At 40.9% G+C, this 19,473-nt stretch overlaps 1 protein-coding gene and 1 pseudogene across 19 annotated transcripts in view; one reads left to right on the top strand and one right to left on the bottom strand.

The window, feature by feature from the left end:
• AKAP11 (A-kinase anchoring protein 11) overlaps positions 1-9,977 on the top strand; it is a 57,240-nt gene extending 47,263 nt beyond the window's left edge. For all 19 annotated transcript variants that reach the window (XM_051850634.3, XM_089304111.1, XM_070048756.2 and 16 more), the window contains 2 exons: positions 505-665; positions 6,015-9,977. In XM_051850634.3, coding sequence (XP_051706594.3) covers positions 505-665; positions 6,015-6,155 — 302 coding nt within the window. In that variant the 3' untranslated portion in view covers positions 6,156-9,977. The remainder of the gene's footprint in view (positions 1-504; positions 666-6,014) is intronic.
• Positions 9,978-17,359: 7,382 nt separating this feature from the next.
• LOC100352499 (tubulin beta chain pseudogene) lies at positions 17,360-18,965 on the bottom strand (annotated as a pseudogene).
• Positions 18,966-19,473: the final 508 nt, after the last annotated feature.

The raw sequence follows: 19,473 nt of genomic DNA on the forward strand, positions 1-19,473 counted from the left end.
ACAAGGAGTCTTAAAGTTTATGGAAAATTCATATTATAAAAAAATTTTGCACTGATTTTGAAGTTTTTGAACCAAAATATTTTAATTCCACTTTCTCTAAACTTTTTGAAGTACCCTTGTACAGTGTCTGTTGCTGTTCTTAATTTATTTGTGTTTATTTTTATTTTAATTTCAATGATAGTTTGGTAGCTGTATTTTCTTTCCTAGTAATCAGCCCTAATTTAACACAAATTGTGGTATTTATAGAACTTGAATTTAGTATCTTAAAACAATGTTTTACATTTGTACTATCAGTAAATGATCAACTGATATCCCTTTGTTTTAGTATTTTCCATTTTGAAGAAACATACTAGTTGATGTTATGATGTGGTTAAGAAAATGTGAATTTTTTTCACCCTTCATTGGAATCTTAAGAAATGTAAAATATTTGCATGTACTTGGAAGCCAGAAGATTTAGAGTTGAACTGATAAGTTTTACTTCCTTTGTTTAAATATAAATATTAGGTTTGGGGCAAGAAGGAAAGACTCTGCTAATCACGAATGTTGACATGGAGCCATGCACCATAGACCCCCAGCTAAGGATTGTTCTGCAGTGGCTTGTTGCCTCTGAGGCTGAAGTTACAGAACTTTATTTTCATGACTCTGAAGAGAAGGAGTTTATACAAGTAAGTACCTGCCTAAGAAAGTGATTATGAGGCTATATTTAACAGTACATGATGTTCTTGTCATGTTGTCGGTCTAGTTAAGATGGTTGTGACTGGCAGATGAGTTAAATGCTTAGAGTATGAGCATTGGAGTCTAAATATTTGACTTGAATGTCAACTCTGTCACTCTTTAGGAGTATAGCTTGGGGCAGTTTAACCAGTCTAATCTCAATTTCCTTAGCTGCACTATGGAAATCAATATAAAAACTAGGGGTTTGTGAGGATTAAATATAAAACTGATGAAAAGAAAAAGGATACTTAATCTCTTGCCTGGCACACACCAAGTTCTCAAAGCTAGATGCTGCCATTAAGCACTTCATGCATTCTATGAGAAAATTGAGTTATATATTTAATTGATCATAATTGTACCTAATATCTTTCTCTGGTACTCAAAAAACCAATGAAAACTTTTAAAAGATACTTTTATTGAGCACTTAGTATGGGCCAAGCACCTTGTTAATCAAGATTTCAGTTTACAGTCTTGATTTTGTCCCATAATTTTTCTTATTAGAACTTTTATTTTTATTTGACAGAGTTAGACAGTGAGAGAGACAGAGAGAAAAAGGTCTTCCTTCCATTGGTTCACTCCCCAAATGTCCGCTACTGCTGGTGATGCACCGATCCGAAGCCAGGAGCCAGATGCTTCCTCCTGGTCTCCCATGCAGGTGCAGGGGCCCAAGCACTTGGGCCATCCTCCACTGCCTTCCCAGGCCATTGCAGAGAGCTGGACTGGAAGAGGAGCAACCGGGACTAGAACGCTGCACCCATATGGGATGCCGGCGCCTCAGGTGGAGGATTAATCAAGTGAGCCATGGCGCCAGCCCCTCTTATTAGAACTTTGATTTAATCTTATCACATGGTATGAAATAGCTTAGTAAATAACTATTTTAATAGATTGAGCAATAATAAAAAAGAAACAGTCATGTTACTCTTTAAAATTAAAAAAAAAATTTAAAAACAAAGGCAGAGAGAAAGAGGAAATATAAAGATCTCTCATCTACAATAGCCAGGGTTGGGCCAGGCCAAAGCTAGGAGCCAGGAAATCAATTTGGGTCTCCCACATAAGTGGCAGGGATTCAATCATGTGACCTATCACCTGTTCCCTCCCAGAGTGTATTTTAACAGAAAGCCAGAATCAGAGCAGAGCTGGGACTCCAAGACAGGCACTCGGGTATAGAATGTTTTTTTTTTTTTTTTTTTTTTTTATTTAATGAGCATAAATTTCCAAAGCACAGCTTATGGACCACAATAGTCTCCTCCCCGCCTGGGGTATAGAATGTTGGTGTCCTAAGCGGCACCTTAGTGGCTATACCAAACACCAACCCTACTCTTATTTTCTGATTCAGATTTTATGAAGATATTATTGAAGTATGTGATGAAGATGTTATATAAAAATAACTTTTTTTGCACTTTATAATTTATTTATGTGTAGACATTTTGGACTTTTCCAGTTTGGGTTTCTGTTTTGGGACAGAAAGAGACAATAGGACAGAAAAGGATGTTCAGGTAGTGCATTGTCAAGGTAAAGAACAGGCAGAGGAAGTGCTAGACCTTATGGAGACAAACATTTTCAGGAGTCATTTAGTCTTTTTCTTATATATATATTTTTAATTGACATAAAAATTTATATATTTATGATACACAATGTGATTTTGAACAACAGGATTTTTTTGAAAAAAATTATTTGAAAGCTAGAGGGATACAGATAGAGAGAGAGAGATTGTGATCTTCCATCTGCTGACTCAGTACCCAAATGCCCACAGAAGCCAGGACTGACTTCCAGGGTATGCATTTGCAGGAAGCTGGAATTGGAAGCAGAGCTGGGGCTTAAACTCAGGCCCTCTAATATAGAATGTAGGCATCCCAAACAGGATCTCAAAACACTGAGCCAAATGCCCACTCCTTACTTTTTTTTAATATTTAATTAATTTATTTGAGAGGTGGTAGAGTTACAGACAGAGAATGGGAGAGACAGAGAGAAGGCTCTTCCAACCGTTGGTTCAGTTCCCAAATGGCTGCAGTGGCTGGAGCTGTACCTATCTAAAGCTGAGAATTTCTTCCAGGTCTACCACATGGGTGCAGAAAGTCTACCACATGGGTGCAGAAGCAAGGACTTGGACCATCTTCTACTGCCTTTGCAAGCCATGGTACAGAGCTGGATGGGAAAAGGAGTAGCCAGGACATGAACTGGCACCCATATTAGATGCTGGCACCTCAGGTGGAGGCTTAGCGTACTATGCTGTAGCACCAGCCCTGTGCAATTTCTTTGGTTCAATGGCATAGCTGGTAAAGCCACTGCCTGCAGCACCAGCATCCCATATGGGCACTGGTTTGAGACCTGGCTGCTCCACTTTTGTTCCAGCTCTCTGCTTTGGCCTAGGAAAGCAGTAGAAGATGGCCCAAGAGCTTGATCCCCTGCACCAGTGGGAGACTCAACCCAGAGGAAGCTCCTGGCTCCTGGCTTCAGATCGGCACAGCTCCGGCTGTTGCAGCCATTTGGGGAGTAAACTGGTGGATGGAAGATCTCTCTGTTTCTGCCTCTGCATCTGCTTCTGTGTAACTCTGCCTTTCAAATAAATAATAAATCTTTAAAAAAAAAAAGAAAAAAATTGTTAATAATGGTACATATTTATGGGTTACAGTGTGTTATTTCAATACATGCATATGTAATGTGTACAGATGAAATAGGGCAGTCAACATAGATCAGGAGATCTTTGCCTGAAGATTGAGTGACATAGGATACTTAATTATGAACAGCATTGTCTTGTGATGTCTGTGACTTCTTTTCACTAATGACCATCATTGGTCATGTCTAGCTAGTGCCCCCCGCCTCAGCACTACTGTCATGCTGTGAAGCAATTATGAGGCAAGTACAGAATATCTTTGGTGATAATGATGATAGTGGAAATACTTTATTTTGTATATTCCTGAATAATATACTATAAATTCTAAATCTTCACTGGTAAATAGAAACAGCACTATTGCCATCCGTTTAACAACAAAATGAGAGGTAATTGTAGAGACAAGAAAATAGAAAAGCATATGTATACAACTGAGAAAAGATCAAAATAGACACTTCGCTGCTTCAAAGGACATCATCAAGAAAATGAAGACAATTCACATAATGTATAAAGAACTCCTACAACTCAATAGTAAAGAGGCAGATATTCCACTTAGAAAAATGGGCAGAGAATCTGAACATACATTTTTCCAAAGAAGATACACAAATGGCAAATAAATGCATGAAAAGATATTCAATTTCAGCCATTAGGGAAATGTAGATCAAAACCACTCAGAGATACACCTGCTGGATAGCTGTAATCAGAAAGATTGCAGGTGTTGGCAAAGAGTTGGAAAAATTTGATCCTTCACATATGAGTATTCCTGATGAGAATGTAAAGTGGTACGGCCAGTTTGGAAAACATTCTGCCACTGCCTTAAAAAGTTAAACTATATTCTCATGTCACCCAGCTTTCCCACTCCTAGGTTATATATCCAAGAGAAATGAAATCATAACCTGGTGCACAGATGTCTATCAGCTAAACAGTGGATAAAATGTGTTATACCCATGCAAGGAAATGTTATTTGTCAATAACAAGTAATGAAATATTGGAACATGCTGCACCAGGGAGGAACCTTGAAATAATTACAATAAATGAAAAAAAAGGTGGTCAACAAAAGGCTGTACACATACTTTATGATTCCATATATGTAAGAAAATGTTCAAAATAGGCAAATCTATAGAGATCAAAAGTAGGTTAGTGATTGCCTAGAGTGGACAGGTTTTGGTTGAGGGGGAGTATTTTCTAATGGGTAGAGCTTTCTTTTTGGTGTGATGAAAATGTCCTAATATTAATTGTGGTGATGGTTGCATTCAACTCAGTGAGTATGCTGAAAGTCATTGACTAATACACTTTGGGTAAATTATATGCTATGTGAATTAAATCTCAATAAACCAACTTTAAAAATGGTAAAGCATATTTATATTGCAAAAAATTAAAATGGTTTTTCAGAACTTACCTTTCCAAATTTTAGAATTCAGCTGGGCCTTTGACACAGTGGTTAAGATGCTGCTGGGTATACCTCTATCCTATATTGGAGAGCTTGGATTCAAGTGCTGGATCATTTATATATATATATTTTTTTAGGATTTTTAAATTTATTTGAAAGGCAGAGTTAGGGAGAAAGAGAAAGAGAGAAGTCTTCTATCCTCTGGTTCACTCCCTACATGGTCCCAATGGCCCCAGTGGCCTGGGGCTGGGCCAGGCCGAGGCCAGAAGTCTGGAGCTTCTTCCAGGTTTCCCACATGGGTGCAAGGCCCTAGCACTTGGGCCTCCTTCCACTGCTTTCCCAGGCCAATAACAGGGAGCTGGATCAGAAATGGAACAGCCAGGATTTGAACTGGTGCCTATTAGGGATGCCGGTGTCACAGACAGCAGCTGCACCTGCTGTGCCACAATGCCAGCTCCCCAGCTCAAGCTTTTTATCCGGCTTCCTGCTGATGTCATCCTGGGAGGCAGCAGGTGATGGCTCAAGTACTTGGGTCCATGTCATGCACTTGGGAGACCTGGACTGAGTTCCAGGCTCCTGTCTTAACCTGGCCGAGCTCTGGCTGTTGTGGGCATTTGGGGAGTGAACCAGCGGATGAGTTACTTCTCTCTTCCTGCCTTTCAACAAAAATAAATAGATAGATAAAATAACTTAAAGACCCATGAGAACTTTTGCAGAACTTACTTGGAAAAAAAATGAAGAATGCATGTTCTGTTTGGTGATGGTAGAATTTTCTTAAACCTGTCTTTATGTTTTGGTTGCTTTTGGTTGAAACATTAACATTTCTTAACTTAGAAAGCCATGTTTCCGTTGAGGCTAGAGTATGTTTTCCAGAAAAAAAGGAAAAAACCACACTACATGTTGTGGAAGGAAAACCCACATCCTTTTATTAAGCTTGACGTTGCCTTTATTATTTGCTGTTCCTAACTGAGGGTGCGGTGGATGTATTTCACTGGGTGAAGGCTTTCCCGGAGAAAACAAGCCTCTGCACTTGCCACGGATTCTGTGCTGGATGAAGTTTGTGCAGCTTTGGCTCCAGAAGTCTGTGCAGGAAGTGTGTTTGTGAAGGGCAGGAAGAGAACATGTTTAATTTGGGTAAAAGAATATTGGTTTAGGGGAAGAGAACTTGTTATAACTGGGAAGCAACGTTTAATCGTCAGTGGCAGGATTCATAGTTTTATTTGATGTTAAAAATAAAAGTGAAAACTTTATTGTTATGTGATTTCGTGGTTAATATCTGACATATTTTTTCTTTCTTAGCTTTCCAAACGATTACAGGAAAAAGGATGCAAAGTGGGAGACCTTCTGCAGGCTGTGCTTACATATTATGAAGGGATGGAAAACACTTCCAGCGAGGAGAAAAGCAAGTCACTGTTTGATTGGCTCATGGAAAATGCATAGAAGAAATGCATACACCCCAAACCAGTATATTTTACTGCTTGTTTTGGGAGAGGGGAAAACAGATAAAGATGCTTAGGATGAAATTTGAATATTAACATTTTAACTGAATTGGGAGGAAAGTTAATAACAGCTTTTTAAGTGCTTTATGTCATTACACGATGTATATAGTTCATACTTTTGTAATTTCTGTCAAAATAGTACCTTCAGTTATTCTTCTATACACATATGCAGTGTGTTGAGACCCTAACAATTTGTATGTGAAGGCAGGTCTGGTGGGAGCTTTTTGGGCGTTGTCTTAACAGCGTTCTTGTGCATCTAAATTGTGCTGCTAGGAACTCTACTGAGGTGGCCAAGGAGAGGGTCCAGTGATGGTGTTAGTAATTTGCCCCTTTGCCAACAAATGGTATCCAGTTAATAACTAGTCTGACATCAGAATACAAATCTGAGGCTAATTTTTGTTTCTGGTAGATTTAGTCTTTTTGTTCTGCTTTTGAAAATCAGTTTTATTTTCATAGTTCAGCTGTCGGAAACTTTGTGATTCCTCTTAACTACTTAAAACAGAAACATTGGTAGTTTAGATTTCTGTAAACACCATCAGTGATAGTTTCTCTGGCCTTCATGCAGTTATCTTACTTGCCAATTATGCCAATCCTTCTGGCGTGAAAGTGTGTGTGTGTGTATGTGTGTGTGTGTAAAGGTACTTCAGCCTTTACTAGTGGTTTGTTCCCTCGTTTTTTTGTTCTTTTTCTAGTTAAAAATCTGCTGTTAATATTAAAAAGGTGCTTTAAAAGGAAAATGTCTATAAAGATTGTGCAGTAAGAAGTTTTTTTCCTTTTTGACTATTTTGGATCCCCAGCTTATCCTGTAGATGAACATTTATGTTGCAAAACATGTTGAAATTTTAATATTTAATTTTAATATAGAAGAGCATTTAAAGAAGCCCAATAGTGACTTTCATTGTTGGATTTTTGAGAAAAGCTCTTCATTTTACCAAGGATAATTTTTTCTAAAAATATTGGGATCCCCTTCTACCTCTGTCCAGCAGATAGAATATATTTGCGGTTGTGAAGTTCTCTGATGTGGTCTCTCTGTGCTCTGCATTTTTCCTACTGCTTTGTCTTTGGAACCTGCAAGCTGATGTGACTTGGTGACCAGGATTATGTCTCGGTTTTGTGCGTGTGGATATCTCTATGTACATTTCTGGTTCTCCCACTAGTGGATTTTGTAATGTAGATTAAGTTGCTTTTCCTGGGGACTTTGATTTTTGCTCCACCATGTTTTCTTTTTTCCTGAGCACTGACTATAGAGGCCGCACAAAATATAGAAGACACAGCACCTGCCAGGGAGTAGGGAATAAAGGCACTTACATTACATTTGAATTACTAATTATACTAGAGTAATGTAATTTACAGTAAAAGATTCAAATTTGCTTTTTAAGAAAAATCCCCAAAGCTATTGAAATATTTGGTGGTTACACTGTAAGCTTTGATTTATCTCAATTTAAGATATAGAAATAAGAGTATATGTTAAACATCGAGTTTCCTAAAATGTCCTCAAGTATTTTTTAAGGTGGAGAGATATAGGGAATATATAATCAGAATTGTTTCTGCCTTTAACTTTTCAGAACTTTTAAGCCGTGACAGCATCAAGGAGGGGTATTTAGATTATAGGACTGGGCATGTTGCTCTTATTAATTATAACATGGATTAATTGATTATTAAATGTAGAGTATATTTTTACAAGTATCTAACTTGTTGAACTTGTTGTTCTTGTTAATTATAACATGGATTAATTGATCATTATGTTTAGAGTACATTTTATAAGTATCTAATGTCAAATTGTGTTTAGTAACTTGGGTTTGATTAACAGCAAAACTGAGTTCTGAATTTCTGTTATACTAAAGTAACAGTACATTAGTTTTGTAAAACTTTCTGTGCTTGAGAATGTTTTTTATGTTAATTATTTAATCATTTTTAGGTAAGGTTTGCCTCATGTTCTTACTTCTTTTGCATTTCGCTGGATCTGTGCTGGGTTTAGCATTCCCTTATTTAACCACTACATAATGGCAGATGAGTCATTAGGCATTAGCATTTGTGGTTAAAATAATCGTGGAACTCCACACTGAGGAAATTCAATGCAGGGGCAGAGACTTTGTGGAAGGGCCTTGACATGGTGGCAGATGTGAAAAGAAGCTTGAGTTAAGTTTCCTTATACAGAGAGAAAACATTTAAATTTAAAACAGTATCTTAAGTAGAGTCTAAACTTTCTTTAAAGGCACTTTGTATTTTCCCAAAGACTTTCCAGATCTGTTTGGTTGCTCAATCTGCTGAGGACAGCTCTGACTTTATTACAAATCTGCTTGATGTATTTATATTGTGACATTGTAATATTGCCATTCTATACATTTTGGCTCTATGAAATATGTCTTATTCAGTACTGTTAAAGTTGTGATGTGCATTGAGCTGAATTCTGTTTACCAGTTTCAAAACCATCCTGTGATCTGTGGAAAAGAAGTAAATAAGACCTCTGAAATGGGGTTTTCAGAGCATTTATTTCAGACTGAAATGCCATGTTCTTTTCTCAAGCCAACTTTAAATTACATTTATATTTTTGGTATTATGATGTTGATTTTGAAAATATTTCCTGATTTATACAAAAGAAGTGACTTATTTACAAATCAAAAAGAAAATGACTGTCTCTTTGGTGTTTGATATGACTTAATGGCATTCGAAAACCTTTGAGAGTGTTCACTTAGTGAATATATATGTGAGAACATCTTTATATTCTGAATAGCATTCCACTGATCCTTTCAGACATTTGATATGAATTCAGTTTTGCTTAAATAAGGATTTTATTTGCTGTTAGGAGAATTTAATTAAGTGTACTTATGTAGAAAGTGAAAGATAGTTTACTTATTTGATTTTTTATTAGGTGATTTTGACATTAGTACACATTCCCCAAATGTACAATTTAATCTTGATTTGTTATCAGAGTCCAGACTCAAATGTCTACTTGTAAATATATTATTCCATAGTACTATTGTCAGTTTCCCTTCGTTATATTACTGAAAATTTTATGTCTCCAAAGGAAACTTTCCATAGACTTTTTTTTTTCTAATGACACATCCATACTCAGGGTGTAGGAAAAATATGTTCCATTAAAACCCTATTCACCTGTCACCAGCACAAGAGAATGAGAGCTTTAATGGAAATCAGAAAAATTGTACTAAAGTGAAATGCATTTTCTTCTCATTTTCAGCAAAAACCCTGCAAGCATTTACTCATTGACTGTATTTCTGCTCTGAAGATGCAGATACAGTGTTAGTCACTCATGTCACTTTATTTATTTATTTTTTTTACCATCCATGTACATTCCTTTCATTTGGGTAGTAGTTGTAGTTCCAGGGCTTTTGCTTTGTTTTTGTTGTAATGTTTGAATTCTATTTAATATCAGGTTCTAATATTGCTACCTTTGGTTCCTTGTGCAGTGTTAAAAGTAATACACATTCTTGTTTCATACACCAGATATATAACAAAAGCAGCTTTGTGTAACTATAGCTGTTTATTTGGCTATGCCCAGTTACTACATTAAAATCTCATACTGTGTAACGTAACTTTGGTTTGCTTTTCAGTAATTTAATATGTTCTCTTTCCAAAATATGAACTTCAAGATTCACTAAAGTTTTGTTTTAGCAGTGGTTCAAAAATTCACAAATTGCTTTTGTAATAATTTGCGATTAATTATTCCTTTATCTTACAATTGTTTAAGCCTGTGATCTTTCCTCTCCCAACTAAGAATGTTTCAATAAATATAAGAAATGCCTAGGTGTGGTTTTCATTCTGTAATGTTTTGTATTCATCTAAAACAAAGGCATATTTGTGGGACTGTTAACAATGGAAGACACATAAAAATATCTAAATGTTCATACCATGTTTTTTTAAAGTAGTTTTTATTTTTAAAAAATTTTACTTAAGATTGAGGAACATAGTGATACTTCCCACTCTACCCTCCCTCCTGCCCATGCTCCCACCTTTTTCCTCCTGCCTCTCCTATTTCCACTCTAAATTTTTATAAAAATCTATTTTCAGTTTACTTTGTACTCCTAAGATTAACCCTATACAGTAAGTAAAAAGTTCAACAAATAGTATGAAGAAAAAAACAAAACAAAACACTTCCTTAGGAGTAGAGACAAAGGATGTAAACAGTCATCAAATCTCAAAATGTCAGTTTTACACCAATCTATTATGTTTTAGGTACTCTATTAGTTACCACAGATCAGGGAAAACTTATGGTATCTGTCTTTCTGGGATTGGCTTATTTCACTAAGTATAATGGTTTGCAGTTGCATCCATTTTGTTGCAAAATACATTTTTTTTTTACTGCTGAATAGTATTCCATGGTGTATCATGTATATATACCATAGTTTCTTTATCCATTCATCAGTTGATGAACATTTGGGTTGATTCCATATCTGAGCTACAGTGAACATAGAGGTACAGATAACTCTTTTATATGCTGATTTAATTTCCCTTGGGTAAGTTCCCAGGAGCGGGATTGCTGGGTCATATGCTAGATCTATTTTCAGATTTCTGAGGTATCTCCATACTGTCTTCCACAATGGCTGCACCAGTTTACATTCCCACCAACAGTGGATTAGGGTACCTTTTTCCCCACATCTTTGCCAGCATTTTGATTTCTATATGAGAGCCATCCTAACTAGGATGAGGTGAAACCTCATTGTGGTTTTGATTTGCATTTCCCTGATGGCTAGTGATCCTGAGCATTTTTTCATGTGTTTGTTGGCCATTTTAATTTCCTTTTTTGAAAAATGCCTGTTCAAGACCTTTGCCTGTTTTTTCACTGGATTGTGTTGTTGTTGTTGAGTTTCTTCAGTTCTTTATAGATTCTGGATATTAATCTTTTATCAGTTTCATGGTTTGTAAATATTTTCTCCCATTCTGTCTGTTGCCTCTTCACTTTGAGTGTTTTTGGCAGTGCAGATGCTTCTCAGCCTAATGTAATCCCATTTGTCAATTTTGACTTTGAGTGCCTGTGCTTCTGGATTCTTTTCCAAGAAGCCTTTGCCTATGCCAGTGTGCACCATGTGTGGAACTTTTTTTTTTTGACAGGCAGAGATAGAGACAGAGAGAAAGGTCTTCCTTCCGTTGGTTCACCCCCAAATGGCCGCTACAGCTGGCGTGTTGTGCCGATCCAAAACCGGCAGTCAGGTGCTTCCTCCTGGTCTCCCACGCAGGTGAAGGGCCCAAGCACTTGGGCCATCCTCCACTGCCTTCCGGGCCACAGCAGAGAGCTGGACTTAAAGAGGAGCAACCGGGACTAGAACCCCAGGGTGCTGGCGCCGCGGGCAGAGGATTAGCCAAGTAAGCCATGGCGCTGCCTATATGGAACATTTTTAATTGGATATTGGATTCTACCCACTTATAGGCACCTAAATAAAGCAAGCATAAGTGACTTTAAAAGCTGATTCCCAGTCTGTTTTGGATTGAATGCAAAATATAGTATTATGGTTGCCTTGAATATGAACATGGTTTGAGCACTCATTCCATAGTATATGGAGATCATACTTGTTGCTTTTTTTTTTCTTTAAAGATTTTTATTTATTTAATTGGTAGGTAGAGTTAGAGAGACAGAAATCTTCCGTCTGCTGATTCACTCCCCAAACTACCACAACAACCAGGGTTTGACCAAGCTGAATCCAGGAGCCAGCAGCTTTTTCCAGATCTCCCACTGTGGGTACAAGGCACCCAAACAGTTGGGCCATCTGCTGTTGCTTTCTCAGGCACATTAACAGGGAGTTGGGTCAGAAATAGAGCAGCCGGGACTCAAACTAGTGCCCGTTTGGGATGTCGGCATTGTGGGTGGTGGCCCAACCCACTATACCACAATGCTGGCTCCTATAGATCGTATTTCTGTTACATATGCATGCAATACTACAAGTTAACTGCTGCTGTAATACTAAAATACTAAAAGTTAACTGCTGCTGCTTTTTTTTTTTTTTAGTTTGTCTTAATTTTTTTTTCTTTTTAAATAAACCTTTTAGGGCTGGCGCTGTGGCGCAGTGGGTTAATGCCCTGGCCTGAAGCGCCGGCATCCTATATGGGATGTTCAAGACCCGGCTGCTCCACTTCCAATCCAGCTCTCTGCTATGGCCTGGGAAAGCAGTAGAAGATGGCCCAAGTGCTTGGGCCCCCGTACCCACGTGGGAGACCCGGAAGAAGCTCCTGGCTTCTGGCTTTGAATCGGAACGGCTCTGGCTGTTGCCGCCAATTGGGGAATGAACCATCGGATGGAAGACCTCTCTCTCTCTCTACCTCTCCTCTCTCTGTGTAACTCTGATTTGCAAATAAATACAATCTTTAAAAAAAAAAAAAACCTTTTAAATGATGGTTTTAGGTGCACAGCAAAATTGTGCATAAACTGCATTATTGCCAAATACAAGTACCCCTGCATTTACTCTCCAGTCTCCATGTGGGCACTTCCAACAGTGTGCTATTTCTATAGTCTGAATCCACATTGAGACACTGTCACCAGTCAAAGTCTATAGTTCATGTTATGGTTTCCTATTGGTATTGTTTATTCATGGTTTTGGACAGATGTGTAATATGTTTCCACCATTGTAGTATACAAATAGTTTCAATGCCCTATCATGAAACAAGAGAGCAAATTTAGTTTTCTGTGAATGTTTCAAAATGCTAGGAAGTAGCAGCAGTGGGAAGGCTTGGATATGAGTGTATACCATATACTAAGAAAGCAGTTTAAGAATTTTAAATGTTGACAAAGCATGAGATTCCATAGAGTGTAATTCTAGAAAGGAAAAATGGCTCCAGTGGAATGGGAAGTGTGGCAGTGTATATTTGAACACTTTTGCAGTTGGGGTCACTTGAGATTGGTATCTAAGCTAGGATAGAGCTTGAGAATTTAACCTCAAATCTTTGATAAACGGAGAGGTGTTGTATCAGTGATGAACACTGCATGATGCTGGTGCAGCATTATGTTTATAGCAGGAATAGAAGAGTATCCTTTGTAATTCTGTAATCTCACTCATTTAACTTTGGTGCTCTATGCCAGAGGGTCACATTTTAGACTGGAAAGAATGAAAAACCCATTCAAGAGATTGAAACCCCAGCGTTCACTTCAGCTCTTCCCCTTGCCCTTTTAAACAGACACCTGAATGAATTTCTTAGCTTAGAGCAAGGGGTTAAAACTGGACTCCAGTGTGCTGCATTTGGTCCAGTGATAATGTTTGACATGGGGTGGGAGCATTTTAAAAAAATTACCCACACTTAAAAATGAGATTTCACATTTAAATACGTCTTACATTCTGAGCTTCTTGAAAAGTTGGAGCTCTAGAACATTGGTTAGCCTTTTTTTCCTGCTTAATGTGGCAATAGTTTGGCAGGATCTGAATAATTGTCTCTTAAAGTGCTAGAGTCGGTTGTTTTTTGCCTCTGTTCTAACTTGCTCTGTGACCTTCATTTCTGTTGTCTGTGGGGGGACCCCTGACTTAAAGCAGATGAGAGCTACTAGAATTAAGTCCAAGGATAGAAGAAGGAAAGTATAAAACTCAACACACTCAGCTATGTGAAAGTAAATCTATGCCCATGGTATTTTGTGAGTGAAAAAGAAAACCTTGATAAATTTTTTTTTACAAAGCAGAGAGATCATGAATGTGCTTTGAAAAACTGAACAACATTCTAGCAGCTCTTCCATTTCTAGAATTCAAAGAGTGGATAATACACTTCCAAAAAGTGTAGACTTGGTTAGTTAATGGCTCCTGAGCAGGAAGCAAGTAGTAACTGTTCAGAGCATAGTTTTCTTTAAGTCTGTGAAGAAGGGAGAGCCAGCATGGGCTTATCAAGGGCAGACTATAGATTTACATCTCATCTTCAGAATTATTCTCATGGCATATTAGAATTAGAGACATAGTTCAAGGGCACTTCAAAACCTCACAGGACGATGGAATTAAAGGATGTTTATTTTCGTGCAAAAATTTTAAATCCATGCATAGTTTGTTCATAATATACATTTTCCACAGACATTTTGAAGTACCCTGTATATAGATTTTAATGATGTGTTTTCTGTGGCGAGAAAGAGTAAATGACTGTGGCTTACTAATGTTTTGAGAGTGTGTTCCTAAGACCTGTGGTTAATATAGATCGTTATCTCCCTGGAGGTCAGCACGGTGAAATGTCAGAAGCCGGTTCGTGTAGTCTTTTTATAGCTGTGAAGATTTTGCTGGAATATGCTGGACAGGGGTGTTGATGGTTCTGGGCATTCTGCTGAGCAATACAGTAACCATGTGGAGGGATAATGTCCTAATAGAAGAGAAATAAACTGGGGGAGCAGTGAGGGATTTGAATCTATTCTCTTTGGCCTGTGAACATGAATCATGGGTTTGACATTTGCCTCCAGGTGTGGGAAGGTTCTTTATTTACATATTGCCCTTTTATAACTATGGGCTTGAACATTTTCTTCCAGATACTATATTTTCATGGCTTTCTTGATACAAGCTTCATTCTTCCCCTGTCATTTATATAAAATTCTGTGAATCCAGGTCATCTAAAAATATGGGAACTGATACAAGAGGTCTCATAGGGCATAAAATGCTGTGGGCTCCTGAAAAAGACAACAAGGCCACAACAGAAAAGAAAAGCAAAAGCTGCTGCCAAAACAAAACTACTGATACCTGCAATCTACCTCTTACTTCCTTTCTGTTAATGTGGGTGGCTGAGCGATGGGTGAGCATGGTGTAAGGAGGTTATGATGTTACAATGGTTTTTCCAATCTCTGAGGCTCTTCCTTTGAGGCTGATTTCAGTGGGTGGTGGCAAATAAAAGGGAGATTAGTTAATCTGCCTTAGCTGGCATAACCCAGTGGACGTCTTCACTACCCTTGAACTCTTTAAGAAGCCATGGCTTCCACAAGGTGCACAGAGCAGGTGGCATGCAGTCAGTGTGGTGTGAGAGATCCAGTGAGGCCTCAAAAGGCCCAAATGGCTAAGTGCTCTGATAAGGTGGAGGGTGAGTTCTAGGTCTTGGGTCGTACATAGATGGGCAAGGGGGAAGCTCCCAAGGCTGATACCATTGTCCTGAGAGGCTGCAGGGAGAGAAAGCAGGCTAGTGCCAGTGACCTGTTGTGAGTGGGAATACATGTTTTTCCTTTTGCTCTACAAGTTTTTTTTTCAGCATTTAATTACTTTTGAGATAACATTTTTAATTTATGTTATAGTCAATGGCTTAATGCCCCACTAAATAAAGAATTCAACAAATAAAAAATCAAAAAAACCATAGTTCAGCAGGAATATAGGCAGGGGCTTAAAGCAATAATCAGATGAAAAAATGCTCAACTTCACTCATAAACAGTAAATTTTAAAATAGCCACAAATCATTAAAATGTTTAAATGAAAAAAATAAAACTGTGTCTGTCTCTCAGCACCACCCCCCCCCCCATAACTTTTCCTTCAAGTAAGTAAATCTTGAAAAAACTTTAAAAGTTTAAAAAAAATGGGCTGTGTTGTGCAGTGGGTTAAGCCTCTGCCCATCCCACCAGTTCGAGTCCTGGCTGCTGTGTTTCTGATCCACTCCCTGCTGATAATGCCTGGGAAGACAGCAGAAGCTGATCTGGATGCTTGGGCCCCTGCCACCCACACGGGAGACCTAGTGAGTCCTTGATGTCTTACTAGCTGTCTTATCCTTTAGAATAATGTTTTAATAGTTTATCCAACATTCCTTCTCAGGCAACCACCCTTTTTTTTTTTTTTGACAGAGTGGACAGTGAGAGAGACAAAGAGAAAGGTCTTCCTTTGTCGTTGGTTCACCCCCCCAAGTGGCCGCCGTGGCCCGCATGCTGTAGCCGGCACACCGTGCTGATCCGAAGCCAGGAGCCAGGGGCTTCCTCCTGGTCTCCCATGAGGGTGCAGGGCCCAAGCACTTGGACCATCCTCCACTGCACTCCCAGGCCACTGCGGAGAGCTGGACTGGAAGAGGAGCAACCAGGACAGATTCCGGCGCTCCTACCGGGACTAGAACCCCGGGTGCCGGTGCCGCAGGCGGATTAGCCTGTTGAGCCACGGTGCCAGCTGGTAACCACTCTTAATATTTTAAGTTACATTTAAAACTTCTACTAGTTTTTGTTTATTTCCTTGCCATTAGTGCCTTTTTATTTTCTCTTACATCTTTTTGGAAGGGATATATATTTATATTTATATTTATATATAAAAAACTCCAAAAGGTGTAAGAAAGTGCAGTGACAAGTGTCCCTCTTCCTGCTCTGCTACCACTAAGCACCGCCTCCAGGAGACAACTACTCTACAGTTTGTGCTTTGATGATGACATGCTATATGGCCCTTTCAAAGCTTGGGTGGGCTCTTATAATTGATTGGAGGATGTAAATTTTCAAGTGTCAAAAAATAGGGAGCGACAGCCACAGTCATTTAGTCAGGTGTGTGGTGACTTCTACGGGAGAAGGATATATAGGAAGCTCCTATGGTTCAAAACTATTCTTTTTTACTTGCGTTGTGGTAAAACTTTCTGTATGGAGTTTGTACAATTCAGTGTATACATTTCATATAACAGTTGCATGTGCATACACGCACACACACCCCAAAACACAACTGCAAGACTGATTTTTTTTTTTTCAATTCCTGTTTATTTTTGGCTCTTGGGGCAATGTCATCTTTTCAATATGAAAAAAAAAAAAACACACCAAGTTCAACACAAAATAGAAATCTGAAGTGTGGGACAAAACTAAAGGAACAGGGGACAGGGGGAAGAATAGCCAAGGAGGAGCTGAGATATCTCCGACAGAAGGCTGTCCTGTCCCCTGTGCTCTAGGGAGTGACTCACTCCTGCAGGGGGCAGAGGGAACCTCCCATGCACGGCAGGGATGGGCGGGGGGGATATGAGGGGATGTGGTGTTGGGGTGGGAAAAGTCAGGGAGGACGTTTCTGAAGGCTCAGGGACCAAGACTGGCCTTTCTTCTTGAGTCCCCTTCCTTTCATCAGGGGAAAGGCAGGAATGGAGCATGTGAGACAGGGAGAGAGCTCAGGACGGAGCCTGGAGGGAGACTGGGAACGGAGATAATACTGTTAACACCCCCAAAGCCGAGACGGATCGTGAGATACCTGAAACAAAGATTTCCTCCCTGGCAGGGGCTCCGACCTCTTTTCTCTCTTGTCTAGTACTTGGGCTTATGGAGAATTATTTTGGAAACAGAAGGGAAATATTAACTGGACAGATGGGAGCAGTGGGCACCAGAAAGAAACACATGGCAGGATTTGGGTTTCCCAGAGCGGAGAGAGGAGACATTCAACAAAGATTTATTGAGCCCCTACTATGTGCCAGGCACTGTTCTAGATCCCCCTCCCCACAAAGGAAAAAGAGAGAGAGGCAGCAACACAGATTCTGAGGGAGAGGACAGGGCAGCTGAGGGGGCCTCCCGGAAATCCTCCTCTTCCGCGGTGGCATCCTGGTACTGCTGATACTCGGACACCAGGTCGTTCATGTTGCTCTCGGCCTTGGTGAACTCCATCTCGTCCATGCCCTCACCCGTGTACCAGTGCAGGAAGGCCTTGCGCCAGAACATGGCCGTGAACTGTTCCGAGATGCGCTTGAACAGCTCCTGGATGGCCGTGCTGTTGCCGATGAAGGTGACTGCCATCTTGAGGCCCCCGGGGCGGCATGTCGCACACGGCCGTTCACATGGTTGGGGATCCACTCCACGAAGTAGCTGCTGTTCTTGTTCTGCACGTTCAGCATCTGCTCGTCCACCTCCTTCATGGACATCCATCCACGGGAGACAGCGGCCACGGTGAGGTACCGGCCGTGCCGGGGGTCACAGGCGGCCATCATATTCTTGGCATCAAAGACCTGCTGGGTGAGCTCGGGCCCGGTGAGGGCCCGGTACTGCTGGCTTCCTTGGCTGGTGAGAGGCGCGAAGCCGGGCATAAGTGCAGGCGAGGGAAGGACACCATGTTCATGGCCAGCTTGCGGAGGTCGGCGTTGAGCTCATAGTGGCAGAGACGAGGTGGTTGAGGTCACCGTAGGTGGGTGTGATCAGCTTGAGCGTGCAGATGCAGATGTCGTACAGGGCCTCGTTGTCGATGCAGTAGGTCTCATCCGTGATCTCCACCGCTGGTGCATGGACAGGGTGGCGTTGTAGGGCTCCACCACGGTGTCTGACACCTTGGGCGAGGGCACCACGCTGAAGGTGTTCATGATGCAGTCAGGGTACTCTTCCCGGATCTTGCTGATGAGCAGGGTGCCTGTGCCACCGCCCAGCAAATGGATCAGCTGGAAGCCCTGCAGGCAGTCACAGCTCTCAGCCTGCTTCCACACCACGCTGAGCACTGAGTCGACCAGCTCCGCCCCCTCTGGTAGTGGCCCTTGGCCCAGTTATTGCCTGCCCCGGACTGACCAAAAACAAAGTTGTCTGGTCTGAAGATCTGGCCGAAAGGCCCTGAGCGCACAGAGTCCATGGTTCCCGGTGCTAGATCTACCAGGATAGCACAGTGGCTTCGTTGTAGTACACGGAGATGCAGTCCAGCTGCAGGTCGCTGTCCCCATGGTAGGTGCCAGTGGGGTCGATGCCGTGCTCATCACTGATCGCCTCCCAGAACTGCGGGCGTGGCGGAGGGAAGAGCTCCTGTCAGCCACGCGCCCCTCGTTTCCACCGCAGATGCGAGCAGAGCGGCCCTGACAGTCCTTTATGTGCCGGCCGCGCCCTTCCCTGCACTCAGCCACAGCCTCCCAGAGCCTGGGGTGGGAACGTGGCGCAACTGGGCGGCCCTGGCATTCCAAGCACCCTGTGAGTGGGGGTCCACCGACCAATTGTCTTAAAAAACCACCAGAGATGGCCGGCGCCGCGGCTCACTAGCCTAATCCTCCGCCTGCGGTGCCGGCACCCCGGGTTCTAGTCCCGGTTGGGGCGCCAGATTCTGTCCTGGTTGCTCCTCTTCCAGGCCAGCTCTCTGCTGTGGCTGGGGAAGGCAGTGGAGGATGGCTCAAGTGCTTGGGCCCTGCACCTGCATGGGAGGCCAGGAGGAAGCACCTGGCTCCTGGCTTTGGAGCAGTGCAGCACGCCTTCGGTAGCAGCCATTTGGGGGGGTAAACCAACGGAAGGAAGACCTTTCTCTCTGTCTTTCTCTCATACTGTCTACCTCTGCCTGTCAAAAACAAAACAAAACAAAAAAACCAAACCACCAGAGACTGTACAGATGAATTATCTGCAAAACAAAATTGATATAGTGGTCTGCTGAACGCTTATGATAGGGGTAGATGTTTGACTCAGTGGTTAAGAC

This window comes from Oryctolagus cuniculus, chromosome 9 (genome assembly GCF_051225735.1).
Source record: "Oryctolagus cuniculus isolate XC-2025 breed Fujian yellow rabbit chromosome 9, ASM5122573v1, whole genome shotgun sequence".
Lineage (NCBI taxonomy): Eukaryota > Metazoa > Chordata > Mammalia > Lagomorpha > Leporidae > Oryctolagus > Oryctolagus cuniculus.